The sequence below is a fragment of the Agelaius phoeniceus genome, chromosome 5 (assembly GCF_051311805.1).
Source record: "Agelaius phoeniceus isolate bAgePho1 chromosome 5, bAgePho1.hap1, whole genome shotgun sequence".
NCBI classification, from domain to species: domain Eukaryota; kingdom Metazoa; phylum Chordata; class Aves; order Passeriformes; family Icteridae; genus Agelaius; species Agelaius phoeniceus.
This window is the reverse complement of record NC_135269.1, coordinates 61,537,154-61,553,078: the sequence shown is the minus strand read 5'-3', so window position 1 is coordinate 61,553,078 and position 15,925 is coordinate 61,537,154. Positions and strand designations below refer to the sequence as shown.

At 39.5% G+C, this 15,925-nt stretch overlaps 1 protein-coding gene across 15 annotated transcripts in view; it reads left to right on the top strand.

The window, feature by feature from the left end:
• MAGI2 (membrane associated guanylate kinase, WW and PDZ domain containing 2) overlaps window positions 1–15,925 on the top strand; it is a 702,121-nt gene that overhangs the window by 670,019 nt on the left and 16,177 nt on the right. For 11 of the 15 annotated variants that reach the window (XM_077179136.1, XM_077179134.1, XM_054631283.2 and 8 more), the window contains one exon: window positions 8,685–8,823. In XM_077179136.1, the coding sequence (XP_077035251.1) occupies window positions 8,685–8,823 (139 nt within the window). Of the gene's footprint in view, window positions 1–8,684; window positions 8,824–14,295; window positions 14,333–14,554; window positions 14,666–15,925 lie in introns of all 15 variants that reach the window. The other 4 variants (XM_077179143.1, XM_077179141.1, XM_077179142.1 and 1 more) reach the window with 3 other exon arrangements.

Genomic DNA, 15,925 nt, shown 5'->3' with positions numbered 1-15,925 from the left:
CTCATTGGCCTCCTCCAAACCATTTCTCAATGTATCACATTTCTTTGGAGGTGAAAGCACCAGAACAATTTGCAGTTTTCAGGATATTGGTGCTCCTAAATGACACAGTGATGGCTTCTCCTTTATTCTCCACTTTCCCCCTAGCAGCTGGTATTCTGTTTGGCTTTTTGGCTGTGCTGACATTTTCAGCTAAGCACAAGGACAGCAGGATCTGTGTTTTCAGGGGTGATGGCTGATTCAGAGTGATGGACTATGTAGTTTTCCACATGTACTATACTTGCTGCTTAGCACTCAGCACCACTGGATTTCACGTGCTGCTTTAGCACACAGGATTGTGCCATCTTTTTTTAGAGCTTTTAAGTTTAGATATAAGAATACTGCATGGTAATGTGCTGTCTGCAAATCCTATCACCTCTTCCCCACACCATTTGCAAGTATGCTGAGCAGAATAATCACTGTGATAAAGTCTTTTGATTGTGAAAATTGACCACTTTTTTAAAGCATTTTTTCCCTAGAATTTAATCTCCTGCTTAGAAGAGCCTATTCTTTTTCATCCCACAGCAGAGCCTCTATTGAAGACTTTACTATTAAAAGCTTTCTGAAAGTGTCAGTATACTAACCAGATCACATTAATCTATATAGTCATTGAGAGCTCCAGTGACCTGCAATAGATCTGTGAGGAATGGCTTCCCTCTACAATAGCCACACTGACCCTTTCCCACTATATCATCATTATCCATGTGCCAGCTAAGCCTCACCATCCTTATTGCTTCCTTCCATCTGCTCAATTGAACATGAGACTCGCTTGGTTACTTTCCAGGACCGTCCTTAAAGACTGGTGTCACACTTGCCACTTCCCATTCCTTTGAAATTCAGCAATTTACTGATTTAGGCAGTAGATTATATCCTATAGCTACTAGTAGAACAGCTTCATATCCAAATTCCTTTAGAACTGAGGATAAAAGTCATCTGCTTCTGGTGGTGTCTCAGTATCCGTTTCATCACTCTGCTATAAAATCTTTGCCACGGACCTGCTGTTGGAGTCAGTTCCTCACTCAACCCTGCAGTGAGCAGACCCTCTGCAGGAGTTTTGCTGCCCTCCTCTTTGGAAAAAATTGATGAGAAGAATTAATCTGTTTTCTGCAGTCTTTTCTACCTTGTGCCCAAACTATCTTTTGAGATCTGACAGACTCTATGCCTATGGTGTGCTTGAAACCATCTTCTTAGATCTTACATTTCAGCATTTTTCCCCCTCAAAATCTCTTTGTGGCTTCATCTTTATCTTGTTGGAGTTTATGTTCTTTTCTGTTCTGCTGTGTAGATGCAACTTTGGATGAAGCAATCTTCATTCTCAGGTTTCTCTGTAGGATCTGTAAAATCAGCTTGTCGGACCTTGAATTTGCTTTGCTTTTGCCTGATAAGAACTGCCTGAGACCACCAAGAAGATACCAGAAAATTTTCTTCTTCCTTTTCATAGTCTCTTTTGGTTCCTGTCCCTGATTGTAATGGTGAAGTAGATGTTATTAATATTACATTATGCTACAATGAGTTATCCTACCTCTGTTTTAAAAAAGTAATAGCATATCAAATGCAGTTGGGCAATGCATTTTCCTTTTCTCTTTGACAGTTTTATTTCACATATACATGGATTATTTTGCAGCAATGTTGTGGAGGGCATAAAGTGTACTGTTGTATCAGAAATCCACTTTGCTGTCTTTTCAGCCCTCATGACTGAAAGCTCCATTTTTCCCTCTTGCCCTCCCCACTCTTTGCAAACAATCAGGCATGCACATTTTCCTCTTTCCAAGATCTCTTTCCCAAGTAGCACTACCATTTCTCTCTTTCCGGAAAAGGTGAAAAAGTAAAAAGAAAAAAGCTGGAGCTCCTGCTGAGGAGTGGTGGGAAAGCCTTTTCTTGTTCTGCACCATGTCCTATGGCCCCTCTCTCCCCCTTCTTTTGGGCAGGAGTCAAGACCATCTCTCTGTGGGAACAAAGAGCCTGGCATTTCCAGGGGTAAGAAGCCACAGCTGCTTAAATAGCTGGTTGGCCACAGAAAAAAAAAACTTTTTCACTCCAAACTTTTATGTGGTTGGTTCCAAAGTAGCATGGGACATGTTATTGTAATTCTCCCAAAGAGAAATACCAGATCTTCTGCTAAGACATCAAGCTCACATACCTAAAATGCACTGGAGGGAGTCCAAGTTACCAAAACCCCACAGCTTTGCTCAGGCTGTGTGTTATACCTGGGATTTCCAGGCAGCACACATTCTCTGCTGTGAGGAGATTTGCTCAGCACATATCCAGCCTGTGCCTAACTCCAGGCAATGATACTTGAGCTAGACAGTACCTGGAAATTCACCAAAATAGATACTCTGGAATTGCCTTTTGGTCTCCAAGTACTGAGAATTTTTCAGCCTTTTGGGCCAATTGACAATAACAACCTCAACAAATAACATGTAAAAGTGTTTCAGTTATAAAAATAGAACGCCCACATAAAAATAATTAAATGTGATTTGTCTCTTTCCTGAGGTTTAATTATAAAATGCATTAATAAAATGACAGATAGCAATGCCCTCCACACAAATCATTTGAGGCTGCTTTTATCATTAGATTTAACATGGACTGAAAATGTGCATACACAATTAATTTCATTTCATGCAGCTGGGAACCATACACCTGCTTAGAGACTGTTCCTTACGCACCAACAGAGGCAAACGTACACAAGGTTCTCATACCTGGTTTAAAAGAACACTCAAGCAAGGAAAAACCTCTTTACTACATTAAAGCTATATGTTTTTCCCTTCTGGCTCACCCTGAAACCATGTTTGTGTGTATGGTTGGCTTTTTTTAACAAGACCAGTAATAATTGCTTTAAAATATGGCCAGAGCCAAACACAGGCTTTGCAGATAAACCCACATGTACTTGAGGCACTTTATTCTAATGATTTGGAGAAGCTTTACAATTTTCTTTCTAATTAACCTATCAATAGTGATGTTACTTAAACATTCCTTAGGAATATTATCTTCTCATTATTGCCAGAAAACACGTTGCCCAATTTTATAGCTCAGTTGTTCTTACACATGGATGGAGCATCTGAATTAACTTGAACTGAAACAGATTTTGTAAAGAAACATTTTCCATACACACAAACTACTTTCATAATTGCATTTAAATCATTAATATTCAAATTTCAAAGCATTAAGGGGGTGAAGCATTCAGTGTTTACTTTGTGCTTGCACATTGTAAGAATATAATAGAGGAGCGTTCTGCTTACCAAGTGGCATTGGGTTAGGAGAAGAACCAGTGGGTTTGGGTAGGTATTTATCCCAAACAGCATGGAAACTCAGCAAGGGTCAAATTCTTCAGGAAGAAAGAAACACAACACAAAGCCAATGTGAATAAAATTTCCAGATTCATAGCTGCAAAAACATGTTTCTTCAGAATAAATACAGCTCAGGCGGCAGCCAGGCACGCTTCCCAGGCTGTCTTGCCAACACACTTCACCCTTCAGCTGCTGAGAACATCTGGAGAACAAAGAGGTAAATCACTCCTACCTTGAATTCTTTGCTGAAGACCACCAGGAAGGTTAAAAAGCAGAGCTGATGCCAGCCTGGGGAGAGTCCCACATGCAGGGCTTGCCTGTTGGGACTGGGAAAGGGTACATGTGTCTGTTTCACATGTTTGAAGAAACACCAAGAACTGGAAAAAAAGAGGTCTACTGCTTGATGAGAATGTGGAGATGGCTGAAATATTCAGTGTGTTCTTTGTATCAGTCTCCATTGAGATGTTCACAAAAACATCAACAAAGAAATTAGTATAAATCAGAATAAAGAGAAAACTGCTTAAAGCATACTGAGATTCAAGTTTGCAGAACTTGCTGATGTTCATGTATGCTCAATGACTTAAGGTAAGTAAATTTATAGACTATTAGTAATTATGTCTAACAATTCATGGAGGACAAGAAAGTTAGACTAGAGGAAGCAAAACATATACCTATTTTTAAAGCCAAATTTAAAAATTCCTTTAATTTTTTTGCTCAGAAATAATTTGTGACAAGTTCCCAAAAAGTTGAGAAAGTTCAGTGGCATGGGAATTGTGGAAGGCAAATTTTGTCACACCAGACTAATTTTCCTTTCTTATTTCTAAATAAGGAAAAGGAAAAAGGGGGTGGAGAATGTACAATCTTCCTTTCACTTTTCAGCACTACCTTCTATGAAATTCACATTAAAAGGGTCAGGCCCTAGGTGGAATCTCTTTTAACGAGGTTACTGACAATAATTCCTCTCAAGGGCTGCTCTGAATGATTTGCTCCTTAATAGTAATTACAAGTGTAGTTCTGAGGTGTCTGAGATGAAACCAACTCATTTCCATATTCCATTATTAATTGGAGATCTAGTGATAAATAATAAAATAAAATTTGCTGATGCCAGTATGTCACTATTCACAGGGAGTTTAAAAAGACTTTGAGAAACAGACTGTTTCAAAATAAAAATTTTGTACTGAAGCAGTCAGTCTCTTAAAAGTCACAGAGGTGCACAGTGCTCAGTTTAGGGCAGAGAAATCAGATGCACAATGATAAATGTGAGATAACTGCTCAGAATCCAAACTGAGCACGGGTTGCAAATCTGATGTGTTACAAAAAGGCAAAGAATTTCTTCTGTGAACATTATTAGTAAATGTGGAAAGAATGTTTTCATTTTGATCTGTTCTACCTACCCTCCCACGTTCATAATATCTTCAGTTTGGGCACTGTGAACAGACATGGAAGGATCCAGAAGAGAAGTGTAGAGAAATGCTGTGTGGTATAAACTGCAGGAATCATCTTTTGATCCTAAAAAGAGAAATGAGGATCCCATGTAACAGACACTGATTTTATGTTTCCAATTACCTCTGGCCTCACCTTGGTGTATCTTCAATATGTGGGTATATCTAAGATCCTCTTTAAAAATCACTGGATCTAGAAAAGTCAGAAATAGCTCCACAAATCTAAAAATTTATTCCAGAATAGAAAAGTTGAGGGAGAAAGCATATTTGAATGCCTGGACAAAGAGAGCCCATGCAGCAGGGTTTTGTCCCATATCAGCCATAAGAAAATCTACATCATGGAGGGAAAGGAAGGGGAAATTATCAAGGTTTAACTGCAGGAAAAAACAATTGTTCCTTACTGACCATGGGGAACAGCTCCTCAGCCAAGGTTTTCTCTTTTGTATGAATTTCCAGATATGAGTGCAAAGTCTAATTGAAGCTTTTCTCCAGGTAAGAGTGTTGACAACTTTTCCTTGTTGTTTCCTCATCTAATCAGAGTTGGGCTTGTGCTGCAAAGGCAGAATAATTCAGCTGTACATCAGTCAGCCACAAGACACAAAAGCAAGGAACACAATTAACCCACTGCTCCTGCAGCTATTCATTATAGCTCTGGTCTCACCCTTTCTGGTGTAGATTTCAGAGCACCTGATTTTTGCCATCCTGTTTCTCTCCCCTCCTTCAGTCACAGAACCAAGATCCTAGCCTTTTTTTAAGCTTTCTCAAGTTATTTGCACACAGTATTTCAGAAGAAAAGGAAATATCAATTCAACTACAACGTTTTATAATGAAAGAAAATACCAAATGAGCCACGTGCTGCCTAAAGAGAGAAAAATTGTGAATTCACAGAAATACAGAAAAGGTTACATTAATACAAGACAGTTCCTGCATAGTGACCAGTGAAAACAGAAGGAAGGCAAACAGCAAGGGAAAAATGTGACATTAACTTAACCTTTTTACATATTAAACTGTATTAAAATTTTTCTGTCTGTCTGCTCTGGAGTGCAGAGGATTTTATTTGAATGACTGTACATTCTCAAGCAGCTTTCAGTACTAATTTTAAAAGCTATTCATCAAGGAGTGTTAAAAACACCTCTTTCATTTGATCTAATCTGGCACTTCTCTCAAGACATGCTAACAAGAATATTTTAAATACCTTCTGCAAAATATGGTCTACCCAGGCAATGTTCCACACACACAAAAAAAAAAAAAAAAAAAAAAAAAAAAAACTGTCCTCAAGCATTCTGAAAATCTGACTTGACTTTTACAGGACTTCTATGGGATTTAATTGTTTCATGAGGTTTAGAAACAGGTTTTCCCAAAATCATTGAATTTTGTCTGTATTTGGCCTGACTAATATCCTTGTGGGGATGCTACAAATTCATCTTCTGTCTGTGTTACAGGAGTGATAATACAGATTTTCTCTTTTTGCTCCAAGTGTGTGAACCAACAGCATTCTCCAAAAGTCTGGGGGATGCAGAGAGCCCTGTGTGGCCAGACCTGGGGGAGATGTCACCATGATCCAGAGGGCACCTGTGTTGTGTGTCAGTGTGGCCTGAAGGCTGCCAGAAATATTTTAAATTTTGCACTGCATGGTACAACCAAATGAATCTTTTTTAGAGAGAAAATCAGCTAAGAAAGAAATCTGCACTGCAAAAATAATCCTGCACAAAATAATTCTTTCTTTTTTTCCCCTCCCCACTGTTAATACTGCAGCATTTACAAAGTGTAATAGCAAAGCTAATAGGTTTTATTTGGATCAATGTATTTAGTTACACAAAGTATCAGCATAGATTGCACACAGGATCCTGGGATGATGCAGCTCCTATTGACAAAGTATTAATTCTATGAATTCCTATTGAGAAACACTGTCATACCACTTCTATTAGCATTCTTTCTGTCTCTGAGCAAAAGTAAGGACTAGATAACTTCTTGACATCCTTTCCAGTTTTCTTTGATGCTAGGAGTTGTATTGACATTTCATATCGTGCACATTTATTTGGTAAATATTATATTTCAAACTCAGGAAAGAAGGAAAACCTCTGAGGGATTACACTTTGAGCTGACAGAAATACAACTGTAGCAAAGAAAACATACAAAATAGAAGATATTTCAACGTCCAAGGCCAGCTAAGAGCTGGTTTTGTTAAGACAGTTTTGTAAGAGGGAAAGAAAGTGTGTGTCACCTTGAAGTCTGTATCGTCTCTTGTCACAGACACATTTTATGAAAAATCCTTTCCTTAGGATTTTTTCTCCTGAGAAGCTGAGAGGCCTCAGGAACAAAATGTAACCAATGGTTATCTGCTGCTGTGGAATGCAACAGGTGCATCTGTGATTGGTCTCATGTGGTTGTTTCTAATTAATGGCCAATCACAGTCTGCTGGCTTGGACTCTCTCTCCAAAACACAAACCTTTGTTATCATTCTTTCCTTTTCTATTCTTAGCTAGCATTCTGATGAAATCCTTTCTTCTATTCTTTTAGTATAGTTTTAATATAATATATATAATAAAATAATAAATCAAGCCTTCTGAAACATGGAGTCAGATCCTCGTCTCTTCCCTCATCCCAAGACCCTGTGAACACCGTCACAACCTCTTGTCTAGGATGTGTAGGCATTGTTGTTTTAGTGTGGTGAAAACTCTGTGAGGAAGCTGGAGGTGCACAGTGAGGCAGGTAAGATCCTGCTGAGCAAATGTGCTCCTCTGGTGCTGACAAATGAGTGTGCTGACCCATCACTGAGACCCTTCTGCCCTGCTCTTGGCTGCCATCACCTGGACCTGCACCTCTACCAGCCCCAGGAGACCATCCCTGCTCCTGGGTTTCACTCAGGCTGCCCTTCCAAGGGGGCTGGGAGGCTTCTGAAAGACACAAATCCCAAAGGTTGTGGTGCTGCTAACAGCAGGCTCACATGTCACCTCTGTGTGTGCTGGCTCCAGGCTCTCACAAAGGGGTCTCACAGCACAGCAGGCTGTGCAGTGCTGCTCCCTACACTGCTCTGAGCTGTGCTGACCAGGCACAGCAGAAAGCAACTGCTCCCCTGCTGAAGGAGAAGGCTTCCAGCATGGAAAGCCAGCCAAAACCAAAACATGCAGGCTGGAGGCAAAGCCAAGCAAGTTGGGGTGGATGGGATGTGCAGACATCAGTGCCACATTTAACTGCTGTAGAAATAGAGCAGAAAAATAATGATGAAGCCAGCTCTAACTGGAAATCTGGCCAGGAGATGAGTGGCAGAAATCCATAATCAGAACCCTGGAGTCAGCTGCTCTAACTAGACAGTTCAGCCACAGGCTGTGCTTACTCCCAGCAAAAAGCTCCTGTGGTAAATAGTTCAAAGCATGCTCTTTGAACCCCAGCAAACCTGCTTGTCCTGTGCCATAGCACTAACCTTTCTTTGTTCAACAGCATGCTTCGTAACGACTCTTAATTTGGTGTGAAACTTTACTACCACCGAGGTTTGGAAATGATGGAAGTTTCTATTTGTGCTTTGAACCTCTCTTTTCTCTATGAAAACAGCAAGTGCAGCAAAGTTCTTCTCAGGCTCACCCAACAGTGCATGTACAGAATAGCAGGGATAATGTTCCAGTGATTCCACCACGTCAAGCAATTCAACAAAGCCTCTTACGTGCAGAAGATGTGAGCAATTTACAAAGGCATTACACTGATTTCAGCAGAAGACAAGCAGCATTTGATATACCATATTCAGAACCCACTTTGGAGGTTATTTGATCTGCCAGTAATATTCCTCAGATAGACAGGAACAAATTTTCCTTGATGTGTCTGTCTGTCATTCAAGTAACCTGTGATCCATTGAATATGTCTCTTCCTGAAACACTCATTTTACTGCAATTCTGTCTGACTCAATATTCTTCTTACCTGACAGGTAGGAGATCAAATAATTGAAATCAATGGAGAAAGCACAAGGGACATGACACATGCCAGAGCAATAGAGCTAATCAAGTCTGGTGGCAGGAGAGTGCGACTGCTGTTGAAACGTGGAACAGGCCAGGTCCCAGAATATGGTGGGTTTTCATCTTTATATGTTATATGTGCATGACTCTATATAAATTAACTATAATGCTTTTGAATTAAATAGCAGATATTTATATATTGCAATTTCCTGGAGCACATTAAGTATTGCCTTAAATGCTTACCTGTGATGGGGTGGACTTACTCACATGTGTGTACATCGCTGTCATCTGCTGCCCTCCCAACACAGGCAGTGGCTTCTAAGATGTGCATTGGAGGAAGCACTACAAACCTCCTAGGGGACATCTCTGAGCGTGCTGGGAGTAGCTGATTTGCCCATAAACTCTCCTTTTCTTCCTTTATTGGAATTTCTTCCTTATTGGTACTTCTCTGCACATTTTGAGTCACAGCAGATGATCTTGTTGCCATGCAATTGAGTGGCTCAGGTTGGGACTCTAAGCATTGTCAAGACTGTACTCCTTTCTTTGACAACTTCACCCATTGGATTCTCTCTGACAAAATGCATGGATGATCAATTAGAAGTCAGTTATGAATTTAGAACATGAGATTTTGCTCATCGTGGTGAGAAAACAGGATCCATTCTTCTTATATTTTGTTTCAGAGAGATTCCTGGGACTTTTTAAATATTTCAAAAAGTATGAGTCGTTTAGACAATATAGAAACCTTATTTCATAACTGAAATGACAAAAATGAAAAAGAAATTATCCAAAGGTAATTTCAAAGATGAAGAGTTTTTTTAAAAAACTGAAATCAGGGCTTACTGTATAGTATGGTGTAACAATTTCATATATTTACATAAGTTCTATGATGTGCATCTCTGGGCCTTAAATCTCTCAGGGAAAGGGCTACTTTTTAATGAAAAGTCCTTAACTTCTTTATGCTGTGAGGTCCAAAACTCTATTAAACTTTTTTACTTTTCCTTTTAAAGTTCCAGAATGCCTTCCCATTAGAATCAGAAATTACAGTCACATAAAAATTCAAATACTTAGGCTTAACTATAGGTTCAGGTGAGCCTTTGTTGCCAACATAAATTCAATACCTCTGTTAAAGTCAGCTGCACTGAAAGTCAATTCTTTCCCAGCTGTCAATACACAAGGTAATTGCACTATTTTCTTCTCTAAACAAGAGCTAATTCTATGGCTAAACCAATACTCAGGACAGTGTGTGCTGCATTTTTTACAACTTTCAAGAGCTTCTGAATAAAGGCAGAAAAGATGGGCCATAGCCCACCTATCTGGTAATAAAGTTAGTGATTTGTACTTTTGGTGAGTAGAAACAAAGCCAAAATGGCTTTCAGGGGCTCTGATAAAATCACACTAAGACATTTAATATCAATTTTAACTAGTGTGCAATCCTTTCAGAGAGACCTCAAACAGAAATTCAGGTCACCTGCAAAACTGTTTTATGGGAGAGGTGCATCATTTTTAATGAAAGAACAAAGAAATGGCCAGGACTGATGCAGTGGCAGTAATCCTTCTCAAACAGCAGAACCATATACCAGCAGTCCTCTGCTTCCTCAGAAAGCAATTTCATCTAAGGCAGGCCCCGGAGGCTACAATGAGCAAAGAATCAGTTGCAGTTCAGAACCATTCCAAATCTGAATTTCCTAAGTCCCAGTTCCAAATGGCACTTAAATCCAAAATAAATTTCTCTTATTTATATAATCTTATAAAATCGTACATTATTCCAGTAAAAAATAATTTTAAAAAACAAACAAAAAACACACAAACATGAAAAATCTTCATTGTATCATTGATTCAGAAAAACAAATCTTCCAAAATGTGCACAAGTCTTCCACAGAAGATGATGAGTGGAAAATGCATATAAACCACTAGAAATTGAGACACAGCTTTTAGTGCTACAAGAAAGCAACAAGGTGACTTCACAGTGTTGTTTAAAGCCAAGCTTGCCATTTGGGAAGGCATTTGGAATACTTAGCATTAGTTGTTTAAAAATGTAGATTACTGAGAAATAAGAGTTGCTACAAAGAAAATTCATCAAAGAAGTGCTTTTAAGTCAGACCATTTTTCAAAGTGCATCTCCAGCTTACAGCTTTACACAGGAGGAGAACTAAGTAGCTGAGCTTGAAAGGCCATTTTTCCTACTGCACTGAAAAAGGAGTGAAAGTGTTCAGGAGTTACTTCATGGTGTACAAACAACCTGCAGAAAGCATCACAGCAAAGGAAAACATCTGCACATCTGCAGTTCTTAATCTGTGAATTGTATCCAGTCTGGAGGGGAAATGGAAGCAAAATAAGAAGATGCTTGTTGGAATTAACTGAGATAATTAAAGTCCTCCCTAGGTCATTTCCCAAAGGTGTGAGAAATAGTCTAAGAACAAACAGAAGGTGAACCTAAATTCCAACAGCAGTCTGCCTAGCAAGTTAAAACCAGAAATTAACAAGCAGAACCAATTAAAATGGGAGGCCACGTCTCAAGCAGGCCAGATCTCAAGGTTAAGTCATCATGATGCAAAGAACATCTGTCAGAGACCCCCAGAAACATCTTTTCCAAATGTAAAACTGAATGCAGAGAAGATGATGACAGTAGGCTTTAGGACAAAGGAGTCCTGAGGACAGCACTCAGTCAATATTTAGTAACTCCCTCTTTCTTCAACCAGAATTTCACAGCTGAGATGTAACAAGACTAATTGGAGCTCTCTATACTGAAATAATCAGGGGTTTTTTAAGCAATTGCATGTCAGAAATATTTCTTATACTCATCAGGGTCCAGCTGTAGAGAGCATTGTGGGAAATAAAACTTGGTTGAGTATAAAAATTCAAGTCCGGAGGACAGACCTGGTATTGGGACTGCAATGGTGGCATGCAGCAGAAGCCTAGGAATAAATATAATAACACAAGTGTACCAGGGTCCTCTCCTGGATATTCTCTCTCAAATCCCTGACAGGCAAAATGATCAGGGACTTCCCAAGCCAGGTTTAGTAAGGCTGTGCTTTCCAACAGCAGCAACACTGATTCACAGCACTAAAAAGGAGAAAACTTATCTAGAGCTACCTAAACCAGCCAGCCAAGACTGTCACATTATTGTCTTCAGCCTTCAATTTCTTGATTTTCCTTGTGTTTTAAACTCCAGTGCAATGTTTCTGTTAGTACAAAATATGCTGGTATGTACTTATGTGCAAGAAATGTCAGTGTTTGAATGATCCTGTGATTGACATCTGTAAAAGCAGTTTTAAGAAAAATTCATCAATAATAAGAAAGTGATTTGTGAAAGAAAAGGATGTGTACTGAAAAGAAGAAAGCACTTAGTGAAGAAACAAAGAGTGAGCTGCTGAGAGGGTGTAAATCTGAATGAGTTATGTCAGTTTATACTGCATGGAAATCTGTCCATTTCCAATCTTGAAAAATTCTGGCTGAGCTGAAGCACTCTTCAAACCTAGGGTAAGAAGTAAAGTGTGCTGTGAATGCATCATTTACCTCCATTCCAGCTGCTGATTTTGCTTGAAAACAAATGCCAGAGATCCCAGCCCATTTCAGAGGCCTCAATCCCCTTGTAGCAGGCACAGAATGTAAGCCAAGGAGCTGAGATATGATTAATGCTCCAAAACTACAGCTGATTTCACAGCAGGGTGCAACAAAAGAAGTGTTGAAAACAGGTGTTTTATCAGCCAGCATCTCAGAACATGTTTGCTGAGGATAAGGATAGCCAGAGGAGCCGTGCTTCCATGGGAGCTGAATTATCACAGCTCATCCTAACCCAAAGAGCATCAGCACCATGTGTCATAGGAAATAGTCTGAGTGCTCCAGAGAACCAAGTCATAGCAAGAAATCCTATTAATGTGCAGGAAAGACTAGAAGTACTGCTGGGAATACTGATCCCAAAAAGCACTTAATGCCTGGGAAGTCTGGCTGCAGAGAGTGTGAGGTTTCATTCATGTCACAGGACACGAAACCCAGAGTCACCACTGCAGAACTGAGCACTTCTCCCACCAGCATTAAAAACAATTTGAATAAAGTGATGGATCAAGACATTTCTTGAAATGGCTGCCTAATTTCCCATGTGTGCACCTTCCTAAGAGGTCACTGACTTCAGCAGGAGCTGCTGGGTGTGCAGCAGCTCTAAAAATCTGCCTGTTTACACTGTGGGAGCCTCATTACAGATGGTTTTGTATTTCAGGCCTAAGGCAGAGCTATAGAAACATCATGAGAAGGACATGTACTTTGCACAGCCAAACACTGGGACAAAGTACCATCCTCAAAGGCAAAATGCAGGAAAACTGTTCACAAAATCCCAACATGGTAACGTTCAAGAGGAAGTAAAGCTGACAAATCAGTCCCTCCATCCAGCTGTGAGTTCTGCAAGAAGCAAGTTACATCTAATGATTGATCAGCCCCAAAAACCTCCAGTTTATGTGGAACACCTACTCCTTCCTCTAGGTGTCTTTGGAGGAAGTTTCCTAGGAAAGTAGTGTTTCACTCTCAGTCTCAGCAGTCCTGGCAGCTTGTTTCTTTCTGGCTTACTGCTCCTGGCCTTTCCTGACTGGAGATTTTATTAGTCACAGTACATTAAAATATGTCAGTTCCTAGAAGTTCCTGAATGCAATGAGTCTTATAATGAAATGTAAAGGTGGAGAAGGAGGCAGGTTAGCACTTGTAGGTGGATTCCATCCCTCCAGCAAGGCACAAGCCCCTGACACAGTCGTTTTCTGTCTGGTAGTGCAGAGGAAGCAAAAACACTGAATTTCACATGTAAGGAACCTCTAAACTAATAATAAATAAACTAATTTGTTTCTGTTCCTACATCTAGGACTACAAAATCAGGTTTGAAATAAGGTTTCTATTAAGTTTCACTTTGTTTCAGTTGCTTAAGAGCTCCTGCAGGAAGTTATAAATTTTAGAGACTCCAGCCCATTTACACTGAGATTTTGGAAAATTTTCCATTGCCCTATCTTGGACATCTGGATCTGGCCCTGAGCATTCCAGGTCACACTGTGATGTGACACTAACAGATACACAGAGCTGTGGGAACTGGAATCACTTAGGTTTGGAGAACAAGGAATCTGCATTGTGTGGTGATTGTTGGTGCTTTATGGATCTGCACAACGATGGTGCCTTTCCCTCTCTTCCCCTGCTTTGTTTGGCTTTCTTAGAAGACATGTCCTGGGGGTGCATTGTGTATTTTTGGAATCTCTGTTTCTTCACACATTGCCAAATTGTGTACACTGCTCACCCCATGGGTTAATTACACACAGGTGGTTTTACAGAACTAGAGTTTAGATTCAGTTTGGGCTGTTTAAGGGAGGAAGATTAAAGTGTCAGTATATGCAAATTGCTGGTTAAGAGATAAAACCCACAAGTTATTTAGCAATAAGTCATTTTTGAAGAAATTTTGAAGAAAGTCTCATCTCCTGTTTCAGCACCACTCCAGCAAAAAAACCCAAAAAATGTCAGAGTTGATACCAATACAAGGATTTTTCATACAAGTAAATTGGCATCATTCTTAAATGCATTAAACCCTTTGCTTTTGATTTATGACTCCTTCAGGAAGCACCTCAAGATGTACTCCATATCCATAGACCAGGTGAATCTATGCCCTGAATATATATGTACAGTAGTTTCAATAATCCACTAATATTTAGACTTACAGCATGCCTATTTGTCTTAGCTTTACAGAAATACTTCTTTCCTGTTACATATAAGCTTTTCTCTCAGTTGTTCTAAACTTACTAAGAATTCTCTGCTCTAACAATAGTAAAAATGTCTGTATGTCACTGGTTCTGTTAATTCTAATGATTGGTCCTAGGCTGTTCCTCCCCTTCCTTTAGGAATGGTACCTTCCAGTCTCTCCATGTGCATGAAAAGTGACAAGCATGGGTCCCCATATTTCTACTTATTGGGCCACCCTAAAGACACGGTTTGTAAACTCTGCATGTATATTATCTTTCTAATACATTTTGTTTCTCACAACTGTTTAGAGAGTATTTTCCGGCTTCTTCTTACATGCTAGCTCACTTAATAGTTTCTAGAGTATTCAACTTTTCTTTCATAACTGATTATCTAAGACATCACAGCAGCTATGCATTCTACAAATGTATTTGAATATCCTAAATAATGAGTTTTGCATGTTATACTGCTGCTAGTGCATAGGTCTGCTATATTTCCATTTTTTCTCATGACAAAAATTTATCTTCTGAATATGACTTTTCAGGTAGAAAATCTTGAACTTCTAAGTTTAACCTGTAATTTTCCTCATTTTTATGGCACTTGGCTTGCAAAAATATTAAGAAAATGAAGGTGGAATTTAGGTGCTGATCTCAAACAATATTTATATGCAGCCTCTTAAAGAAATAAATGTAAAATTGAACATATTTTGAAATGTGCTGATAGGCAATAGTAATTTATTAAACCCTGTGCTTACGCTGAATTTACACAAAGCTCTTTGCTCTCTATTTCCAGCAATTTTGTTCCGAGAATCAGATCCAACCACACAGATTGTTCAGATGCATCCAATTTGTAATATAGAGTCAGGGCCCAGATGATACCTGGAAAGCAAAGGAAAAGAAAAGCTTGTTTTTTCTATTTTCCCATTGATTGCTATCATCACAGCAAACTCAGCAGTGTCCAGATGCATCCAGCTCTGCCTGCTGCTGACTTTGCACAGTGCAGAACATTTGCTGCAATTGCAAGAACAGTCCCACACATTGAAGCAGACAGATAGGAGATAGAAAGGGAGCAATATCCAGAGATGTTCTTACAGCCTTTCAGCTTCAAGCAGCTCCTCCAGTGTGATGCTCACAGAATTTCTGCCCCCAGCAGAACTAAACTGGGCTGAAGTTATCAGTCTTGTGCATGCAGATCCAGGTAATCTAACCAGTGTGTTTCCAGTTGGAGTTCATTTCCAGTCTGTGTCGATACATGAGATTTTTTTGAACACAGACACATCCATATGCTTTGCTGCTGCAGAGCTGGACACATCTAGAGGCTATTTGGAAATGTTCCCATGTATTTCAAGTGGCACCATCAGAGACCTCCTAGCTGCAAAGTTCCTGCATCATATAGAAATGTTAACTCCACCATTCCTTGTATTCTCACCTTGCCTCTGTTTAGTTTTTCACTGAACATAGCTCAAAGAGGTTAGATAGAGGTTAGAGGTGAGATATCCAGGCTGGCATTA